This window comes from Jatropha curcas, chromosome 1, assembly GCF_041381405.1.
Source record: "Jatropha curcas cultivar XTBG-Jc1 chromosome 1, XTBG_Jcur_1.0, whole genome shotgun sequence".
Lineage (NCBI taxonomy): Eukaryota > Viridiplantae > Streptophyta > Magnoliopsida > Malpighiales > Euphorbiaceae > Jatropha > Jatropha curcas.
In genome coordinates this window covers 11,373,488-11,392,827 of record NC_143151.1, presented here as the reverse complement: position 1 = coordinate 11,392,827, position 19,340 = coordinate 11,373,488, and the positions used below count along the sequence as shown (strand labels likewise).

Below are 19,340 nucleotides of genomic sequence, written 5' to 3'. Positions count from 1 at the left end.
AGGTCCTGCATGCTGTGAACCCCTCCCCCTAAACATCACTGGCATATGAATGCATGTGACTAAGGACAGAAATGCACGTGAATGTATGAGTCGCCACCTTGTTTAATTATTTTAGGGTAAACTAGGAAAAAACCCTAAGTGACTCCAATTTTAATTAATCTAGTTACTAGATTAATTATCCCAATGTTTAAAGCACAGTCTGCGAACCCGAGATGGATCCCGAGACTATGTCATGCTGATGAACTAACCGATGGATGAATGCTTTGCAAGGTGAATGATGTAATTGGACCAAATGAAATGTTTATGTGATTTTGATGATTTCGACTTGCCACCCGGGGTGAAATCCCGAACGTGCCTACGTACTTCTGTTTGAATGGAAGATCAAAGTCAACGTAGTTCGATAGGCCTTCTTTGAAGGGCTTTGAAGGTGTATGCTTAATGTATGAGTGTGTGTATGCTTCGTGCATTTTTGTTTAGGCATTTTGCCAAAGGATCGATTGATTCGATTAGGCGTTTCATCGCCAAAAGTGTTGGTTTAAGGCATTTAGCGAAAAATGATTCATTTAAGCGATTTGTCGCCAAAATTGTTGATTTTGAGGCATTTGTGCCAAAATGGTTCATTTAAACGATTTGTCGCTCAAAATTGTTGATTTTAAGGCATTTGTGCCAAAATGGTTCATTTAAGCGATTTGTCGCTTAAAAGATTGATTTTAAGGCCTTTGGCCAAAATGGTTCATTTAAGCGATTTGTCGCTTAAAAGATTGATTTTAAGGCCTTTGGCCAAAATATATCGATTTAGGCAATCTGTTTTGCCAAAAGTGTCGATTGGGCGATTGTCGCCAAAATGATTGATTTTAAGGGCTTTGGCCAAAAAGTGTTGATTTAAGCAATTCGTTTGCTAAAATGTGTAATTTAGGCGATTGTCGCCGAAATGGTTGATTTTAGGGCCTTTGGCCGAAAAGTGTTGATTTAAGCAATTCGTTTGCTAAAATGTGTAATTTAGGCGATTGTCGCCAAAATGGTTGATTTTAGGGCCTTTGGCCAAAATGTGTTGTTTTAAGGCATTTTGCCAAAAATGTCGATTTTACGGCTTTGAGCCAAAAATGGTTGATTTTAAAGGCATTTTGCCAAAAATGTCGATTTTACGCGATTTGTCGCTAAAATGGTTGATTTTAGGCCTTTGGCCGAGAATCGGTTCATTTTAAGGCATTTTGCCAAAAATGTCGATTTTACGCGATTTGTCGCTGAAATGGTTGATTTTACGGTTTTAAGCCGAAAATGGTTGATTCTAAGGCATTTTGCCAAAAGATTGATTTTAAGCGATTTGTCGCTAAAAAAATGGTTAATCTCATTTATAAGCGATTTGTTTGCTAAAAATCGATTAGACCGTAGGCAATTAGTTGCCAAAATTGATTGATTAAATGTAGGCAATTTTGTTGCCAAAGAAACGTGATTAAATGAGGCGGTTAGCCACAATTATTGATTAATTGGACTTTTAGGCGAGATTGTTCGAAATAAAGGCAATCGAACCATAGTTATTAATTAACTAGGCTCTTTAACCAATATTGTCGGATTTAAGCTTAACTACCACGGTTATTAATTAACCGAGCGTTAAACTTAATCATGTTTTATTAAAGCAGTTTATTTGCCTAAATGATGACGTGAATGCATTTATGCAGTTGTAGAATTATTAAGAGTAGAAGAGAAGCATGCATGAAGTGCTAAAATTAAATAGGCAGAGTTTCGTTTACGTACCTGATTTAATCGGCGACCACTTCTTAATTCCAGATTTAAGCTCCTTGCTTGGGAAAAATTAATTTATTATTTTTTTTGTTCAATTTTAGTGTCCAAATATCACAATAAAAATGCAATAAAAATTAAATAAAATGCAAAAAAAAGGTAAAAGAATCGCAAAGAGCGCGGGGGGAGAAAGATCGTCCGTCAACACAGACCAGGGTGTCGAAATTGGACTGAAAATGGTCTATTTATAGGCCATTTTCGGGTCCAGGGCGGCAGGTGGCAGCTGGCTCGGCGGCAGCTGCCGCCCAAGAGGCTGGGCGGCAGGTGCCGCCCATGCTGGGCGGCAGGTGCCGCCCAGTCGGTGGGGCGGCTGCTGCCGCCCAGGCGGTGGGGCGGCAGGTGCCGCCCATGCTGGGTGGCAGCTGCCGCCGTGTCCGGCGGCCGGAGCCGCCGTGTCCGGCGGCCAGCGCCGCCGTAGCTGGTGGTGGCCACCATGTCTTGCTCCGGGAGCTTTTTTTGGGAGTTTTCGACCTCCAAAAATCATTCCGGGACCGGTTCTGCGATCCTCGTGAAATTCCGGACGTTTCAAGTACCATATTGACATATTTTCGGTGAACTTTCAAAATGGCCTTCGGTCCGGCCGGACTGTTTGCAGTCCGGCATTGACACTGTAGAAAAGTCAAAGTTACTGTAGCAAGGTCAAAATTTGAGTATTCACACATGCATGCATGAGAAAATGAAAGCACATAGGATGAGAAATGCATTTCTAATGTGCTAAGACCGGTATGGAAATAAGATCTCGATTTCGACGACTGGATCCAAAAATTCGGTGTGAATAATATGGCAATAACTTATTTTGCATTTGAACATTTCGGGCATTATCTGTTGTCGACCGTTCCTTTTGGATTTACGGTCGACTGTTTTCTCTCGAATCCCTAACTTTTGCCTCGGAACGGAAGAATTTTCGAGCTGGATTTTATTTTGTTATTTTTATTTCGTTGTGTATTTTTTGTATCCTTACTTTTTGCCTTGGAACATATGGCTCCAAGTAGGATTTCATTTTATTTTGTTACAAAATTTTGTAGTCTCTCACTTATTTTCAGATAATGCGAGAAATGTGAAAATACAAAGGAATTGCAACCCTCTTATATCTCCCTTTTCTTTTGGGTATAAATTCGCTATAAATGATTGCATTATATTATTTGCAATGAATTTGAGGTCCAGTCTCAAGACCAAGGTCAAACGTCCATGCCAAAAATTAACACTTATCGATGCATGGCTGAAAAAGAAAATGTTACATGATGCATGAATGTCACAACATATGTACAGTTTATAACATACAGGGGAACGAGAGTTGGGAAATGGATGCCTTCCAACCTTATTTCTCCCACACACGGATTCCATTGGTATAAATTCTGACATCTGTTTCCTAGGATTAGGTCTAATCTCGACAACCAACAGGGGGTTTTGAGATTGACGATATCAACTCTCGGAAATGAATGCGGCATATCAACAGCAAATAGAACCGGGATTTTCCTTAAGGGAAGTAACTATAGTTTTTGACTATATGCATTGGCTTTAGTCTTATTAGGCTTACAAAGTCTGGGTTCCGCAAACAGGATTCTAGCTTTGTTGGGCCTACTCCTTTTGATGCACCTTTAAGGTACTAGGCTTGCGGTTGGTAGTAATGTTAATTCTCGGATTGATGCACCTAAAACACGAGGTTTAGGCTAGATCCACAGTCAAAGTTAACACCAGTACCGAAGGGTGATACAGGTAGAATGTGGTGAGAAGAGAGAAATGCGATATGAATGTAAAAATCCTAAGAAAGAAAATAAAGCAATTAAGCACATATGGACGATTAACAATTTTCCATCGGCTTTTCTAATCAATTTTATTTAGAAAAAGTAGGTTTTTTTAGAGTCAATTCCTAATTGCAACCATTTAATTATTAAAAATAACCGGGGATTAGTGGGTGTAAATTCCCCAGTGAAGTCGCCAATTTGTTTTCGCCACATTTGAGATCCCTTAAAAACCCTGGAAAAGGATATTGGAAAACTTATTTATTAGTTTATTTATTTGTTTAAAACTATTATTGGAAAATGGTGTTAAAATCTTTTGGGAATGCGGTGCCGATAAATCGGTCTTATAAATCATTTTTAGTCGCCACCCATTATTTCGGCAATGGGACCGTTTCCAATTTTATTTTGTAAAAATGACTCCATTTATACCCAATTTTTATTTAAGGCCAATTATTTGAAAAACTGGTCAGGCGCACCTTATGCGATTCTAGGTAAGGGAATCGGGTACGTCGGCCCGTTGGAAGCCGACGCTCGGAAAACCGGCCTCTTTTAACCTACAATTTCTAATTGATTTTATTTTAGAAAAGCCAGATTATTTAATTAAACCCAACCCGATTAAATCGAACTGAGTTCCTATATGGAAAATTACTTAACCGTCCCAAATAGGTTCATTCATTGCATTCATAACAAATCATCATCACATTCACCATCCATCCATAGCAGATATAATTAATAATATAATTTCAACAATATAAATAATAAATCCTAAAACCTCAACATCATAGTAAATCAATTTGTTTGATTTGATTAGAACACAATTTGCCTATTATTGGTCATTTCTTTAATTAAAATTAAACATTTATTTAATGACATGAAATTAGAACAAAATAAGAAAAATATTCTGGAACCCTAGAACAGTTGCGTCATGCAGCTGTTCTATGAAGAACAGTTGCATGACGGAACTCCTAGTTGCGTGGCGCGACTGTTCGTGAGCTTATTAAAATTCCCAGTTTCATTAACTATTTATTTAAGACATAACATTAAATAAAAATGTAAAAACGGAATATAAACTACTCCCACGAACAGTTCCGTCACGCAGGTGGTCCAAGCAAAGTCAAGGTCTTTTGGACATGAACAGTTGCGTCACGCACGTAGTAGCTGTGTGACGTAGCTGCTCTGGTCCGTAACTACCTTTCAAACTACTCTTTTTTACGTGTTCTTTTTATTATCAGATGTTTAATATAGCTCAGAAACACTCAAAAATGGGCAAAATGTTGTTTAATCAACACCAAATTAACCAAATACTAAGAAAATAAGATTTTTCACAAATAAACAACTAAAAAGGAAAAGGAAGGTTTAGATGGTTACCTAACCCTCAAATTCGAGGATTGCATATGATTTAGATGATTTGGGAACAAGGCCTCACGATCCTAGAAGCGTTTAGCACCAAGTTTAATCAATAAAACTTTCTTTTCTCTCCTTTTCTCTCTTTTTCTCTTTTTGTGTCTATTTTGTTTTTAAGTTTTCAATCTATCTCTAATGGCTTGATCCTCCTCAAGATTACTTACTTGAGTTCTTAGGGAAAACCCTAGCCGTAATCAAATGTCTCTCTGCCTAAAAATATCAAAGTCTAGAGAAAAATGAGAGTGCAGTCCCGTTTAAAAATGAAAATGTTATATTTATATGGGTAGGGCAATAGAACAAAGCTGCGTCACGCAGGTAGTAGCTGCTTGACGGAGCAGCGAGCTGCACGATGCAGCTTACTTTTCATACAGTTGCCGCATATCCATACAAATAGTGCAAACCGTTACACAGGCCTATCCCAGTGGTGTCAGCCTAGTTAGAGTTGCGTGACGCAACTATAAGTGCCGACACACGGGTAATAGCTACGTGACGCAACCCTAGCGTAGGTCAGACCCTTTGGACCGGTTCGATTCAATTTTTGGTTTAAAAACACTTCTGGTTGACCGTGATTCTTTATTCCTTATCCTTATATCATCACCGGGTTAGGTGGGAGGCATAAAATTACGCGTCAACATGGGTGTAAATGCTTTATTCTAGATGACAAGAAAAATCATCTTGCTAAATTTGATGCTAAATCTTATGAAGGAATTTTTCTGGGATATTCAAGTAATAGTAAAGCATATAGGGTGTTTAATAAAAAGACTCTAGTTGTAGAAGAATCTATTCATGTTGTGTTTGATGAATCTGACTCTACCTCTAGAATTTTACAAAATGATGATGTTGTAGATTCTAATCAAGAGAAGCAGAATGAACAATCAGAACAACTAGAACAGCCAAAAAGTGAGCAGAATATTGAAAATCAAGCTGAACTAGAAGTTGAACATGAAGATTAGAACACAGTTGAAAGTCAAATGCTAGAAACAGAAAATGAAGATTCTCAATTACCAAAAGAATTGCGATTCCATAAGTATCATCTCCAAGAAGACATTATGGATAATCCTTTAGAAAGGATGATGATTAGAGCTCAATATAAGAGATATTTTGGTAATGTTGCTTTCGTTTCTCAATTAGAACCTAAAAACTTAGAAGATGCTCAAAATGATGAAAATTGGATTCTTGCTATGCAAGAAGATCTAAATCAATTTAAGATAAACCAAGTTTGGAAACTTGTTTCTAGACCTAAAAACCATTCTGTGATTGGAATAAAATGGATGTTTAGAAATAAGCTTGATGAACAACGTAATGTTGTGAGAAATAAAGCAAGATTAGTGGCTCAAGGGTACAACCAAGAGGAATGCATCGATTTTAATGAGACCTTTGCCCCGGTTGCTAGACTTGAGGCCATTAGAATGCTTTATGCATTTGCATGTTTTAAAAACTTCATGTTGTATCAAATGGATGTAAAAAGTGTTTTTCTAAATGGTTTTCTAAATGAAGAAGTGTATGTAGAACAACCTCCCGGTTTTAAAATCTATGATGAACCTAATCATGTTTACAAACTTACTAAAGCTCTTTAAGGTGTGAAGCAAGCTCCTAGAGCTTAATATGAAAGATTAAGTAAGTTTTTATTAGAAAATGGTTTTTCAAGAGGAAAGGTTGATACAACACTATTTATCAAAAACAAAGCACATGACATTCTAGTTGTACAAATTTATGTTGATGACATAATCTTTGGATCTACTAATGACTTCTTTGTAAGGAATTTTCGAAGATTATGCAGGGTGAGTTCAAAATGAGTATGATGGGAGAATTAAACTTCTTCCTTGGACTTCAAATCAAACAATGTGAAAATGGAATTTTCATAAATCAAGAAAAAATATACTACAGAATTGTTAAAACAATTCAAAATGGAAAATGCCAAGGTATGTAGTACACCAATGAGTCCATCCTCAAAATTAGAAAAAGATGAAAAAGGTAAGGATGTGGATATCAAGTTGTTTAGAAGTATGATCGGTTCTTTACTATATCTAACAGCAAGCAGACCAGACATAGACTTTAGTGTTTGTCTATGTGCTAGATTTCAATCGTGTCCCAAAGAATCTCATTTAATTGCTGTAAAAAGAATTCTAAGATATCTTTGTGGAACTTCTAATCTGGGTCTGTGGTATTCTAAAGGTGATACATTTGATCTTGTTGGGCATAGTGATTCTGATTTTGCAGGAAGTAGAATAGATAGAAAAAACACGTCTGGAACTTGCCAATTTCTAGGTAGTGCACTGGTATTGTGGTTTAGCAAGAAACAGACATCTATTGCTGTTTCTACTGCAGAAGCAGAATATGTTGCTGCTGGAAGCTGTGTTGCACAAGTTCTATGGATCAAGCAACAACTGGCAAACTATGGTTTGAAATTAGAAACAGTACCAATAAAGTGTGACAACATAAGTGCCATCAATTTATCTAAAAATCCAGTCCAGTATTCTAGAACCAAGCACATAGAACTCAGACATCACTTCATACGTGATCATGTACAAAAAGGTGACATAGTGATTGAGTTCATTCCTATAGAAAAGTAATTGGTAGATATTTTTACTAAACCTTTGAATGAAAGTCAATTCTGCTTAATTAGAAGAGAACTCGGTATGTTAGTTCTAAACTCTTAACTTTAGAACTTTGTAAGTATGTTCTAAACTGCTTTCTATATTTGAAAGTGAAAGACCTGCTATGTTCTAATACTTTATTTTGTATGTTTGTGAAAAACGTTTTTGTCTAAAAAAAAAATGCGCATTGCTCTGATATGACTTTCTAATGTCATTATCAGAATCTAGCTTTAGACAAAATTCAAAAATAGTCAATGTGTTTTGTTTTGTGTGTTTGTTTTATTATGTTTTGTGTCTTTATTCTATTTAAGTTTTGGCGGATTTATTTTATTTTTTTCTGTCGATTTGAATTTCCCTAAAAATTGTTCTTTATTTTCCTTTTATTCTTCTTTCCTAAAATCTATTTCACCACTTAATCATTTCTGTCTTTCTATTAACGGCTCTATCTTATCTCTTGCTCTCCTGTAACAAAACCTTAAACTACTCTTTGCGTCAAAACCACAACAATGGCTGAATCAACCTTCACCTCTTCATTCGACTCTCTAACTGAACAAGAACTTCAACTCCTCAAAAGGCTATCAAAGAAATATGAACAAAAGGAATCGAAACAGAAGAAATCTGTTGAGGAATCCAAGGAAGGAAAAGTAGAGACTGCAACTTCAAAGAAACAAGTCGCTAGTTCTCGCGACAAAGGTAAATCTATTCTTTCCCCATATCCTCTCATGCGTTCTTATGTCATTGATCGAAAATTTTTCAGGAATGTTGAGTTCAAATTCAGGGAATTCTTTGAGTTCCAAGGTTGGATGGATTTTCTGTCGCTAAACAAACCATGTTGTGAGAATTTTGTTAAAGAATTCTATGATTCTCTTAAGGTTAATGGAATAGAGTCGATTTCTGTAAAACTTGAGGGTGAAATCAAAGCGTTCTCTTACGCTGACTTGAGCAAAATTTTTAATTTGCCAATTACTAGGTCTAGGGTAACGAAAATTAAAGATATTTCTAGGGTTAGTGAATACAAAAAGGAAGAGTTTTTGAAGAAAATTGTTAAGAGGGGTTCTGAAGATAAATAGGGTGTTATTGAATTCTCAAACTTGACGGATAGTATGAAGTGGTTGTACAAACTGATTGTGCATTATATTTATCCCAAAAGTGCTTCACTTACATATGTGAATCAGGTTGAGATGTGCATTATGTGGCACATAGTTAAGAAGAAACCCTTCAACCTTTGTCACACCATTTTCGACAAAATGCAGAATAACCCTATGAAACTACCCTATGGAATGGTGCTTACACCAGTGTTTGAATTTCTGAAAGTTGATTTGAATGAAAGTGATGGTTGCAATGTTTCAAAGCTAGACAGTGGGTAGTTGAAAATGAAAGATGAAGAAGGAGAAGAAGAAAAAGAAAAAGAAGAGAAAGAAAAGAAAGAAAAAGGAGAAGAAGCTGAGAAAAAGAAGAAAAGAGAAGAGAAAGGAAAAGCTAAGTTGGAAGATACAGAAAAGAAAGAAAAATTGAAAGAAGAAGAGAAAGAAAAGAAATTAGAAGAGGAAAAGAAGGAAGAGATAGAGAAAAAGAAGGAGACAGTAGCTGAGAAGGAAGTAGAATCAGAAAAAGAAAAAGGGGAAGAAACAGAAGAGAAAAAGGAGTCTGAAAATGTAGAAAAAGAAAAGAAAGTAGAAGAAGTCAGTGATGCTGAAACAGAGAAACTGGAATTGAGTGAAGAAGACAGGTCAACTGAGGTCAAAATTGAAAAAGAATATGAGTTCTTATCAGCTCAAAGGAGTAGAGAAGCTATGCTAGGCAAAATGGAAAAAGAGCTTATAGAGGAGCATAATAAGGAGCTTGATGAGGCAATAAAACAATGCAAGGCTGTGATTAAACATAATCAATCTCTCATCAAATCCTTGGAAAGAATGAAGGATGTTAATGAAAGGAAGCTAGCTACTCTGAAAGTTAAGGGAACACCCTACACTCCTACCTCAGAGAAACCAAAGAAAGTAAAGCACATTGTGGGTAAACATAAAGTTCATGGAAGAAAGCCTCCATTGCACCCTTCTTCTAAAAGACCAAAAGGCTCTACTGAAACCACTCCTGCTCAGAATCTCAGAAGTTCTAAGAGACTTAGAACTGACTCCAGACCCCTTTGATTCCTTAGTGTTGAGAACAATAAATTTTGTTTTGTTACCTTTGTAGGGTAAAGTTGTTTGAATTCTGTTTAATTTTTTTTATATATGCTTTCATCTTTACTAACCCTTTTATATGATGACAAAAAGGGGGAGAACACAGGACATTTTGATGGTTAAGTACGTACTCTGCTAATGTGTGTTAATCTTAGAACTTACATCTTAATGCTTATATTGATTATTATTTTCTAATCTGTGTTGATGGTTAAGTACGTACTCTGCTAATGTGTGGTAATCTTAGAACTTACATCTTAATGCTTTATTGCTTATTATTTTCTATTTTGTGTTGATGGTTAAGTACGTACTCTGCTAATGTGTGGTAATCTTAGAACTTACATCTTAATGCTTATATTGCTTATTATTTTCTAATCTGTGTTATTTCTGTTCTATTTTGTGAGCTATATGTTTTACATGATGAACTGCTTGTTTATTTTTCAGAACTTAGATTCTTATTCTAACGTATGCTCTGCAGGTTAGACTTAAGATTTCTGTTCTATTTCTAATGTCAGTTTTTATTCTATTCTTATGCTCTGATTATTAGAACTTAGAATGTCTTGTCTATTTCTTTTGCTAGTTCTAATATCAGTTTCTAAGAATTTGTCTTTGTTCTAAATCCCATAAATGTTTTTACTGCACCTATTCAGGGGGAGCTTAATACATGTTCTAAATTTGCTTCATGATAGATCATATGACATACTTAGAACTTAAATTTTTTTTATGCATAAAATTTAGGGGGAGCACATGTTTTATGTTTGCTAAATTTATTGGTGTTGTCATCATCAAAAGAGGGGAGATTGTTGGCTCAATGGTCAAATATTAATCTCGAGATTTTGATGATTAAAACAAAACAAATAAATTTAAATTATATTCTTTGTGCTAATAATATTTTATGCAGAATACATATGGAAAGTAATAAATGAACAAGGCAAGTCCTACAAATTCAAGGATTATGAAGGCATTCGAAGACCCTAGTGGTTAGAATTTTAGGATTCATTATAGGATAGAGAGAACATTCAATTATAAGCACAAAAATCAATTTTTCTCTCAACAAAATTATTTTTCGAAAATAGTTCTTCAAAATAAATCCTTTCGTTCCTTGATTTTACATTAAAATTGTTTTTCAAGTTCTCCTAAGATTCGAAATATTCAAATTACCTAAATCAAAGAGACTTTGTCTCTAGCAATTTTGGTAATAAGAATAAAGATCTTATGTACTTCATTTTCGAAAAAAAATTTTTAAGATCCAAGAATCTTGATTTATTTTCTTACCTAAACGAAGAAAGATCTTATTTTAATTTGTTTTGGTAAGTAAATCTTTTCCAAAAAGATTTATTCAAATAATTGCCTTCGAAAATCTTTATTTTAAAACGAAAGAAAGATTGTCTCTTATTTGCTTATCAAAAAGATAGAATATTGACTCAAAAGTTTTGGTAAGAAAGATTTTCGTATCTTCTAAATAAGGAAAGTCAATATTCTGATTTGAAAAAGAGATATTCACTTTCTAAAAATGAGAGTCACAGACCTCTTTATAAAAAGGCGTTTTCATTCTTAAAAATGTGGAAGAAAGAGTTTTCGTTTTAAGAGTATTCATCCATTGATCATATCTTTTACCTCTCAAAACTTACTCTCTACCCCCTTATTTCTTTTCATCTTTACACTTTACGTTTTATCTTTTAAAGAGAAAAGAAATTTTATAACAACTACTTTTGAAAAATAGTTATGTTTTCTAAATGATTTTCTAATCTGAAAAACTGTTTTTCTTGTGCTTATATTTGCATTTCTGTTTTTCTATTTAGATTCTGTAATCTTTAGTAGACAGGTTTTTATTTTGATAAACATTTGTGTAATAGCTTAGGTGAGAAGCTATTGTGAAATAGGTTATCAAGCGATCTTCTCCGTGTTAGAGATTCTAATATTTTGAATTGAGTCTCTGTACTTTACCAAAAACAAAAAGGGTTGAGGTTAACCAGAACCTTTGGAAAATCTAGTGGGACGAAAAGTAGATCTAGGTGTTGATCTATTGCCTTGTATTGTTGGTTTGTCTCTTACCCTTGAAAAGAGATAACATAGTTGAAGATCTCAAGATGAGTCTTGGGGAGTGGATGTAGGCGAGTTAGTGCCGAACCACTATAAATCACTGTGTTAATCTATTTATTTTCTAAAGTTTTGCTTGATAATATTTTACTCACACTTCTATTTATATTTTAGAAATGCTAAAGTTGTTAATAGTTTTGATGTTCTAAAACTGAAATAAGCTTTATCTTTTCTGAACATTAGAACTCTGGACTTCTGCTCAGTGAATATACCAAGTTCTAAACTGTTCTTCTATTTTCAGTATATTTCACTATTTGGGTTTCTAATCAGTTTTCTAAACTTGATTGAAGCTTTGTAAAGCAATTCAGATTTCAATAACTGTCTCTCACATAGTCTTTGATGATTTTCTAAACTTTATGAGGAAGTTCTAATCACAATTGCTTTCCGTCATAAAGCAGTTTTAACATTAAAATAAGACATTGTGAAGCAGTTCTAATTGATAGCTGCACTTCGCAAAGTCTTTCTATTTTCTCTGAATAGAACATTGTGAGGTAGTTCTAATCTATAACTTATTTTCACAAGTTCATTAATTTTCTGCTGCAAATAGAATTATGAGTCTTGTTTTTAAAAGTTAAATTTTTATTTTTCAGAAAACCCAATTCACCCCCCCTCTTGGGTTGTGCCATACATATACGGGACCCACATTTCAAAGCTAGGAATGAAAAATATTCATTCACCAGCTTGTGTGGAGGGGGTATTAGTCAACTAGTTATTTCTAATTCTAATTTATTTTTACTGCTGATGTAATCAACTTGCTTAGTATAAGAAAGTTTTTAGTTAGCTAAGGCAACTTGTTGGCTCACTAAGTGAGGCAGTTATTGATCTTTGTGTATAAAACCTTTACTGCTCATGAATGAAAGCTAAACTTCATTTTCCACATAATTTCTATTTGTGATAATATGTACATACACACACACGCGCGCAAAGTAAAAACAGTATACATATATATCAATTCAAAAACTAAAAGAAAAACTCTAAAAAACCAATCAAATAAAATACCTCAAATATAATTTATATATAATCAACAAAATAAATCAGCTAAAAATTAGAAATCTATGGATACTGAGAAGTGCAGCAAATATTAATAGAGAAGAAGACAAGAAAAATTGATACAAACCCGCCACCACTCATCAATGGAAGCATGAAGAACAACATAGGAGATCCGTTGGTGCTTCCTAGTAGGCCAATTACACGGAGCATGCCAAGCGATATGGGGCATCCATGTACTCATATGTTCAAGACCAAGTTTCACAAGAGCTTCATGACCAAGCGTTTAAGAAATGTTGTGTGGAACTTGAAGGCACATTTAGGCTTCCTACAATGTTGGAGGCATGTGCTGATGGTTTGGCCCGCCTGTGCTGAGTGGCACACCCTGGGGGTGCTAGAGTCTGCCTCTTGTAGCACGGGGGTGGTAGGTAGCCCCAGGACATGCTAGGGTCTTACTTGGATGTGTTTTTATCCTTTTTGCTTTATTCTCATCTTCTTTGTAAACAAACAACTTTGATTGAAAAATTGAAATACAGAATTGTTCATGCTTTGCATGTTCCTTTGCTTAGAGTGATAGTGAGAGATTGCTTCTTCTAATTGCATCAAGAATCTAGGTAAACTTATCAACTTGTTGTGGCATTATCTTGTTCTTAAATCTCGATTATTGGTGTTTCCATTTCCTTATAAACGAGGGGTGCCATAGAGGCGAATTTCATCTTGATCTTTGATCCGATCCACTCGATTAAGGGTTCTAGGAATCGTTTTCTTCGGGTTCCGTATCATTTGGTATTAGAGCCAAATCAAAGATTGAGGTAAGTTCTATCTTAGTTTTAGGGTTTGGGTTTCTTGTTCTTGATTTCTTGTTAGTTCAAAATTCTTCTTCTTGACTCTTCTTTTAGTTTTGCCTTGTTACCTTGATTTCAAAAAAAAAAAAAAACAAACCTAAAGAATCTGGAAAATTTAAGACCTTAGGACTGCCTAATTCAAAAAATATATATGGAAATTTGAGACTTTAAGCTTGCCCAATCATTTTAAACAAAATTAATTGTTGCAATTATTAGGAATTAAAAGGTATTGATCACTTTGTGGGACTGTTTAGGACTCAAACAATTCACTTGTCTCTTGCTAAAGCCTTACCCTACCTAAATTGGGTTACATTTGTGGGTTAAGGGAGGATACAAGTCAGCGCGCCCGTGCTAGACTCTGACTCTCAATTTCAGACCAAAACCTATTAGCACGCCCGTGCTTCTATCTAGCATGCCCGTGCTAGGCTCTGATCTTGTTGACGCGTGTCTTTATGCCCCCGCCTGATCCAATGATGATACGAGGATGTGGAATGAAAGGTTAATTCTATCTAGAAGTCTTTTAATCCAAGCATTTAAAGTAAATCGATTTTGAGTGTCTGGTTACGTCACGCAGCCATCAGCTGCGTGATGGCACTGTCAGCTGCGTCACGCAGCTCCAATTTGTATGATGTCACCAATGTGATGACATGGCACACGTGGCTGTGGTCCAGAAAGACAGCTGTGTCACGCAGCTATTGGGTCCGTCACGCAGCCGAGAGATGCGTGACGCAGCTATACTCTGTTGCCCTACTTCTATAAATTTATCTTTTTGGCAGCTGCGAAAGGGGATTGGAGGGGCGTCTAAAAAACACACTTTCGGCTAGGTTTTTCTCCAAAGACTCTTTTGAGTTCCTTTGAAGAAAAACAGCCATTAGATATCAATTAGGGTGAAAACAAAAATCGAAAAAAGAGAAAATCAACAGAGAAAAGGAACGAGTGTTTAAATCCTTGTTAACAAAGCTTCTGGAGTGCCTAAACCATCATTTGTTAAGGCATTTAAGCCATTCACAATCCTCAATCTAAGGATTAGGTAATTTCTTTACACTTTTTGTGTTCTTTTATTTATTTATTATTTATTTCATTACTGTTTTAGTAGTTTAATCTTAGTTAAATTGTATTTTGTTCATCCGTGGTCATTTTCGATTCCCTTAAAGCATGTTTAAATAAAAACGGTCTAAACGAACCTTTTAAAAAATAGAGCTCGGACCACAACAGCTGCGTCACGCAGCCAGTGGATCTGTAACGGATCTGGCAGATGCGTGACGGAGTTGTTCATGTCCGAAATATCGTTTCTTGACCCAGATCAGTTGCGTCACGCAACTACTAGATCCGTAACGGATCTGGCAGATGCGTGACGGAACTGTTCATGTCCAAAATTTCATTTTCATGCCCAGTAGTCTGTTTTTCCAGATTATGAACAGTTAGGTCACGCAACTATTGGATCTGTCACGCAACTGTTCTTCCAAAGAACAGCTGCGTGACGCGACTGTTCTATGATTTTGTGAACCCCTCCCCAAAATGCCATAGGCATGTGAATGCATGTGACTAAAGGAAGAAATGCACGTGAATGAATGAGTCGCCACCTTGTTTAATTGTTTTAGGGTAAACTAGGAAAAACCCTAAGTGACTCCAATTTTAATTAACCTAGTTACTAGATTAATTAGCCCAATGTCTAAGGCATGGTCTTCGAACCCGAGGTGGATCCCGAGACTATGTCATGCTGATGAAACTAGGTTATGTGATTCGACTTGCCGCCCGGGGTTAGATCCCGAACGTGCCTACGTACTTCCGTTTGAATGGAAGATCAAAGTCAACGTAGTTCGATAGGCCTCTTCGAGAGGGCTTTAGATGGAATGCTTTATGCATGAGTGTGTGTATGCTTTGTGCATTTTGTTTAGGCATTTTGCCAAAAAGGTTGAAGGATTTAGGCACTTGGTGCCAAAATGTTGATTTTGAGGCTTTTAGCCAAAAGAATTTAATTTGGGCTTATTCTTGCCAAAAGATTGATTTTTAAGGCATTTGTACCAAACGAATTGTTTTAAGGCTTTTAAAGCCAAAATATTGGTTTAGGCAATTAATTTGCCAAATGATGCTAATTGGGCGATTGTCGCCAAAGTTGATTGATTTAAGGCAGTTTATTTGCCAAAAAAAAATTGTTTGAAGGCTTTTAGCCAAAGAAATTTAATTTAAGCGATTTGTCGCTAAAAAGGTTAATCTTCACTTATAGGCAATTTGTTTGCCTAAAGTGATTAATTAAATTGAAATATAGGCAATTTATTGCCATAATAAAAAAAGTGTTTAATTAGGGCCTTTTAGTCACAATTATTGATTAATTAGACTTAAGCCAAAACTTGTTCGAAATAAAGGCAATTTCACCATAGTTATTGATTAACTAGGCTTTTAGCCAATATTGTCGAATTTAAACTTTAATACCACGATCATTAATTAACCGGGCATTTAGCTTAAATTTATTTAATTGAGGCAATTTATTTGCCTAGTTAATGGTATGAATGCATTTATGCAGTTATAGAATTTAAGAGGAGTAGAAAAGAAGCATGCATGAAATGCTAAAATTAAAAAAAAACAGAGTTTAGTTTTGCGTACCTGATTTAGTCGACGGCCACTTCTTAACTCCAGGTTAAGCTCCTCGTTAAGGGAAATTAATTAATTTAATTTTAATGACCACTTAACAAAGAAAGAAAGCAATAAAAGCTAAATTAAAATGCAAAAAAGCAGTAAAGAATTCGCAAGGAGCGAGAGGGAGAAGGAGCGTCCGTCAACACAGACTGAGTGAGGAAAAAAGGAGGCCCGAGGCCTGTATTTATAGGCGCAAAACGGACTGTTTCCGGTGGCTGGGTCGCCGGATGGACCGCCGGCTCGGCGGCCCGCCCGGCGGCCGGGCCGCCAAGTCTCGGCAGCCGGGCTGCCGGCGGAGCCGCCGGATCGGCGGCCCTCCCGGCGGCCGGGCCGCCGGGTCTCAGCGGTCGGGCCGCCGGGTCTCGGCGGCCCGCCCGGCGGCCGGGCCGCCGGTTCGTCGGCGGCCTGCCCGGCGGCTGGGCCGCCGGGATGGGCCGCCGGCTCGGCGGCTGGGCCGCCGACTCGGCGGCCTTCCCGCAGCCAAGCGCCGGTCTTTCGGCGGCTGGGCCGCCGGGTCGGCGGCCTTCCCGGCGGCTGAGCCGCCGGGATGGGCCGCCGGCTCGGTGGCTGGCTCCGGTGGCTGAGCCACCGGGGCAGGCAGGTTTATTCCGGGGGCTTTTCCGGGAGTTCCGGACCTCCAAAAAATATTCCGAGACCAGTTCCGAGATCCTCGTAATTTTCCGGACGTTTCAAGTACCATATTGGCATATTTCCGATGAACTTTCCGAAAGGCCTCCGGTCCGGCCGGACTGTTCGCAGTCCGGAAGAAAACAGGCTTTTGAGCCTCAAAATTTGAGTGTTCACAGTTGCCCCCCACCGGCAACCATAAAAATGATTTATGGGCGTCGGTGGTTGTTTGAAGACCAAATTTTAGAGGCGAAAATCAGACGCGTCCGGAAGACCTGCCTTTTAGCCTTTTCCTTATAAATAGCTTAAGAATTCATTTTTCATTCATTCCAAACTTTCAAAAAAAACAAAGAGCTTCTCCAATTCTCTCAACTTTCTCACCATGGCAGGCTATAGCAGTGATGAAGACCTTCTGGAGTCTCTGGGGATCTCCCTTGATGATGCCAATCTGGCGGTGGAAGCTGATACCCACGCCTCCGTGACCGGCATCTTTGCCCAGGTAAGCTCATTTCTCATTTATTTATTTGGGCCTTGGGCCAAAATGTGAATTTTTATTGGGCCTTTAGGCCAAATTGTGATTTTTTGGGCCTTAGGCCAAAGGGGAATTTTATTGGGCCTTAGGCCAGATGTGATTTTTTTTTTTTTGGGCCTTAGGCCAAAATGTGATTTTTTTGGGCCTTAGGCCAAACAATGAATTTTATTGGGCCTTAGGCCAAATGTGAATTTTATTGGGCCTTAGGCCAAATGTGAATTTTTTGTTGGGCCTTAGGCCAAATTGTGATTTTTTGGGCCTTAGGCCAAAATTGTAATTTTTTGCTCATTATGTTTATCAGTATGCATGCTAGGAAAGCACTAAGATATTACCCTTAGTAAGGAACCGAGGAGTAACTCTTAGGTCATTTTACCTTTTAGGATTGCCGTATTAAGTTGGATGTCGGCGAGAGTTCAATAGCTGGAATTCCGCCCGAAATTCTTGATTACAGCCACCCGGTGGGTGCAATTATCCGCCCGTCTTATCTGGGTTATCTAAGACACCTTGACATGGCTCGGAACAATCACAAGGAATTATTGGGTGCTTTGGCCGAGAGGTGGTGGGACACTACCAACACCTTCCACTTTTCTTGGGGCGAGCTGACAATGACTCCTACGGATTTTTCTGTGATTTCCGGGATCCCTTTCGGAGTTCGACCGATTGAGCTGTATGATGATTGGAGGTCTGAGATCTCCTCTGACCGAATGTTGGAGTTGATTGGGCTGGACCTGCCCCGGATTGTCGAGCCTGGCACGGTTTCTCCCGCGTTGAGCATTTCTAGGCGCTGGTTATCCCTCCAGGCCCCTGACATCTATGCTAGATTTGGGCGGGGAGAGTTGACGGCTACTCAGGTAGCCAGATTTACCTTGCTGCTATTATTTGCTTCGACCTTCTGGTCCAACAGAAAAGAGAGATTTAACCCCTCTATCTTGAAGAGTTTGGAGAATCTGGCCCATTTAAAGGAGTATGACTGGGCTGGTGCTATTCTGAGCCGCACGTATGATGATATGTGTGCTCTGAGTCGAGGTCACTGCAAACTCAGCGGAACTTACTACTTCTGGGAGGTAATGTAAGGAACATTCTCCTTTTCCTACATCTGGATTTTTCTTTTTTCACTGACTCTTCTTTTTTTTTCTTTCTTCTTTTACACAGACTTGGGCATTCGAATACTTTCCTTACACTCGCCCCGAGCTGCTTCAACCTGACCTTGAATTGGGGCTGGCACCTTTGGCTTGGAGATGGTACAAATCACGTCTTCATGCTGTTCGGCGCAAGAAATCGCTGAAGGAACTGAGAGCCTTCTTTGATACATGCTCTTTGGAACTGGTATGTGCTTTAATGATTTTAGATATGTTAAATAAAAATGATTTATTAACATAAAAATCTTGTAGGCTGAAGTGGGGCCAATGACTGCCCGTCTACAGAGCTGGATTCAGGCTGATTCTGGCTTCCAGCGGTCAGACACTTTGACTCAGCGGAGGGTGGTTCTGTCGCATCCATTCTTACGCCGATATTACTTGGGCGAAAGAGTGGACATCCAAATAAGAGGCTGCCGTTCTGTCCCTTATCCCCCTCCCACTGACATGCGAGCGGGCAAACAGATGGTGCTCACTGCTACTCATACCGAGGGCATTCCATACTTGGAATTCGTTATGGAGGGAGATTATGATGAATTCTGCCGCATTACTTTAATGCAGCCCATTGGATCTCGTCTTGATGATTTCCAAGGACCGGCTCCTTCTCAGCCGTTCGGCACTCGTTCTTCCCGAGCTTCGGGTCCTTCAACTAGGACTCCAAGGAGGAGGCCTGTGACTGATCCTACTTCTTCTACTCCGGTTGGGGGTTCTTCGCAGGCCGGGCCTAGCCGACCGGCAGGCCCTTCTAGGGCTCCT

General features: G+C 37.9%; 1 protein-coding gene across 1 annotated transcript; it reads left to right on the top strand.

Annotated features, from left to right (window-relative positions):
* Positions 1-16,927: 16,927 nt before the first annotated feature.
* Positions 16,928-19,340, top strand: LOC149499004 (protein MAINTENANCE OF MERISTEMS-like). Its single transcript, XM_089726251.1, has 3 exons — positions 16,928-17,415; positions 17,829-18,774; positions 18,840-19,340. The coding sequence occupies exons 1-2, from the start codon at positions 17,299-17,301 to the stop codon at positions 18,519-18,521; spliced, it is 810 nt and encodes a 269-aa protein (XP_089582377.1). The 5' UTR covers positions 16,928-17,298; the 3' UTR covers positions 18,522-18,774; positions 18,840-19,340.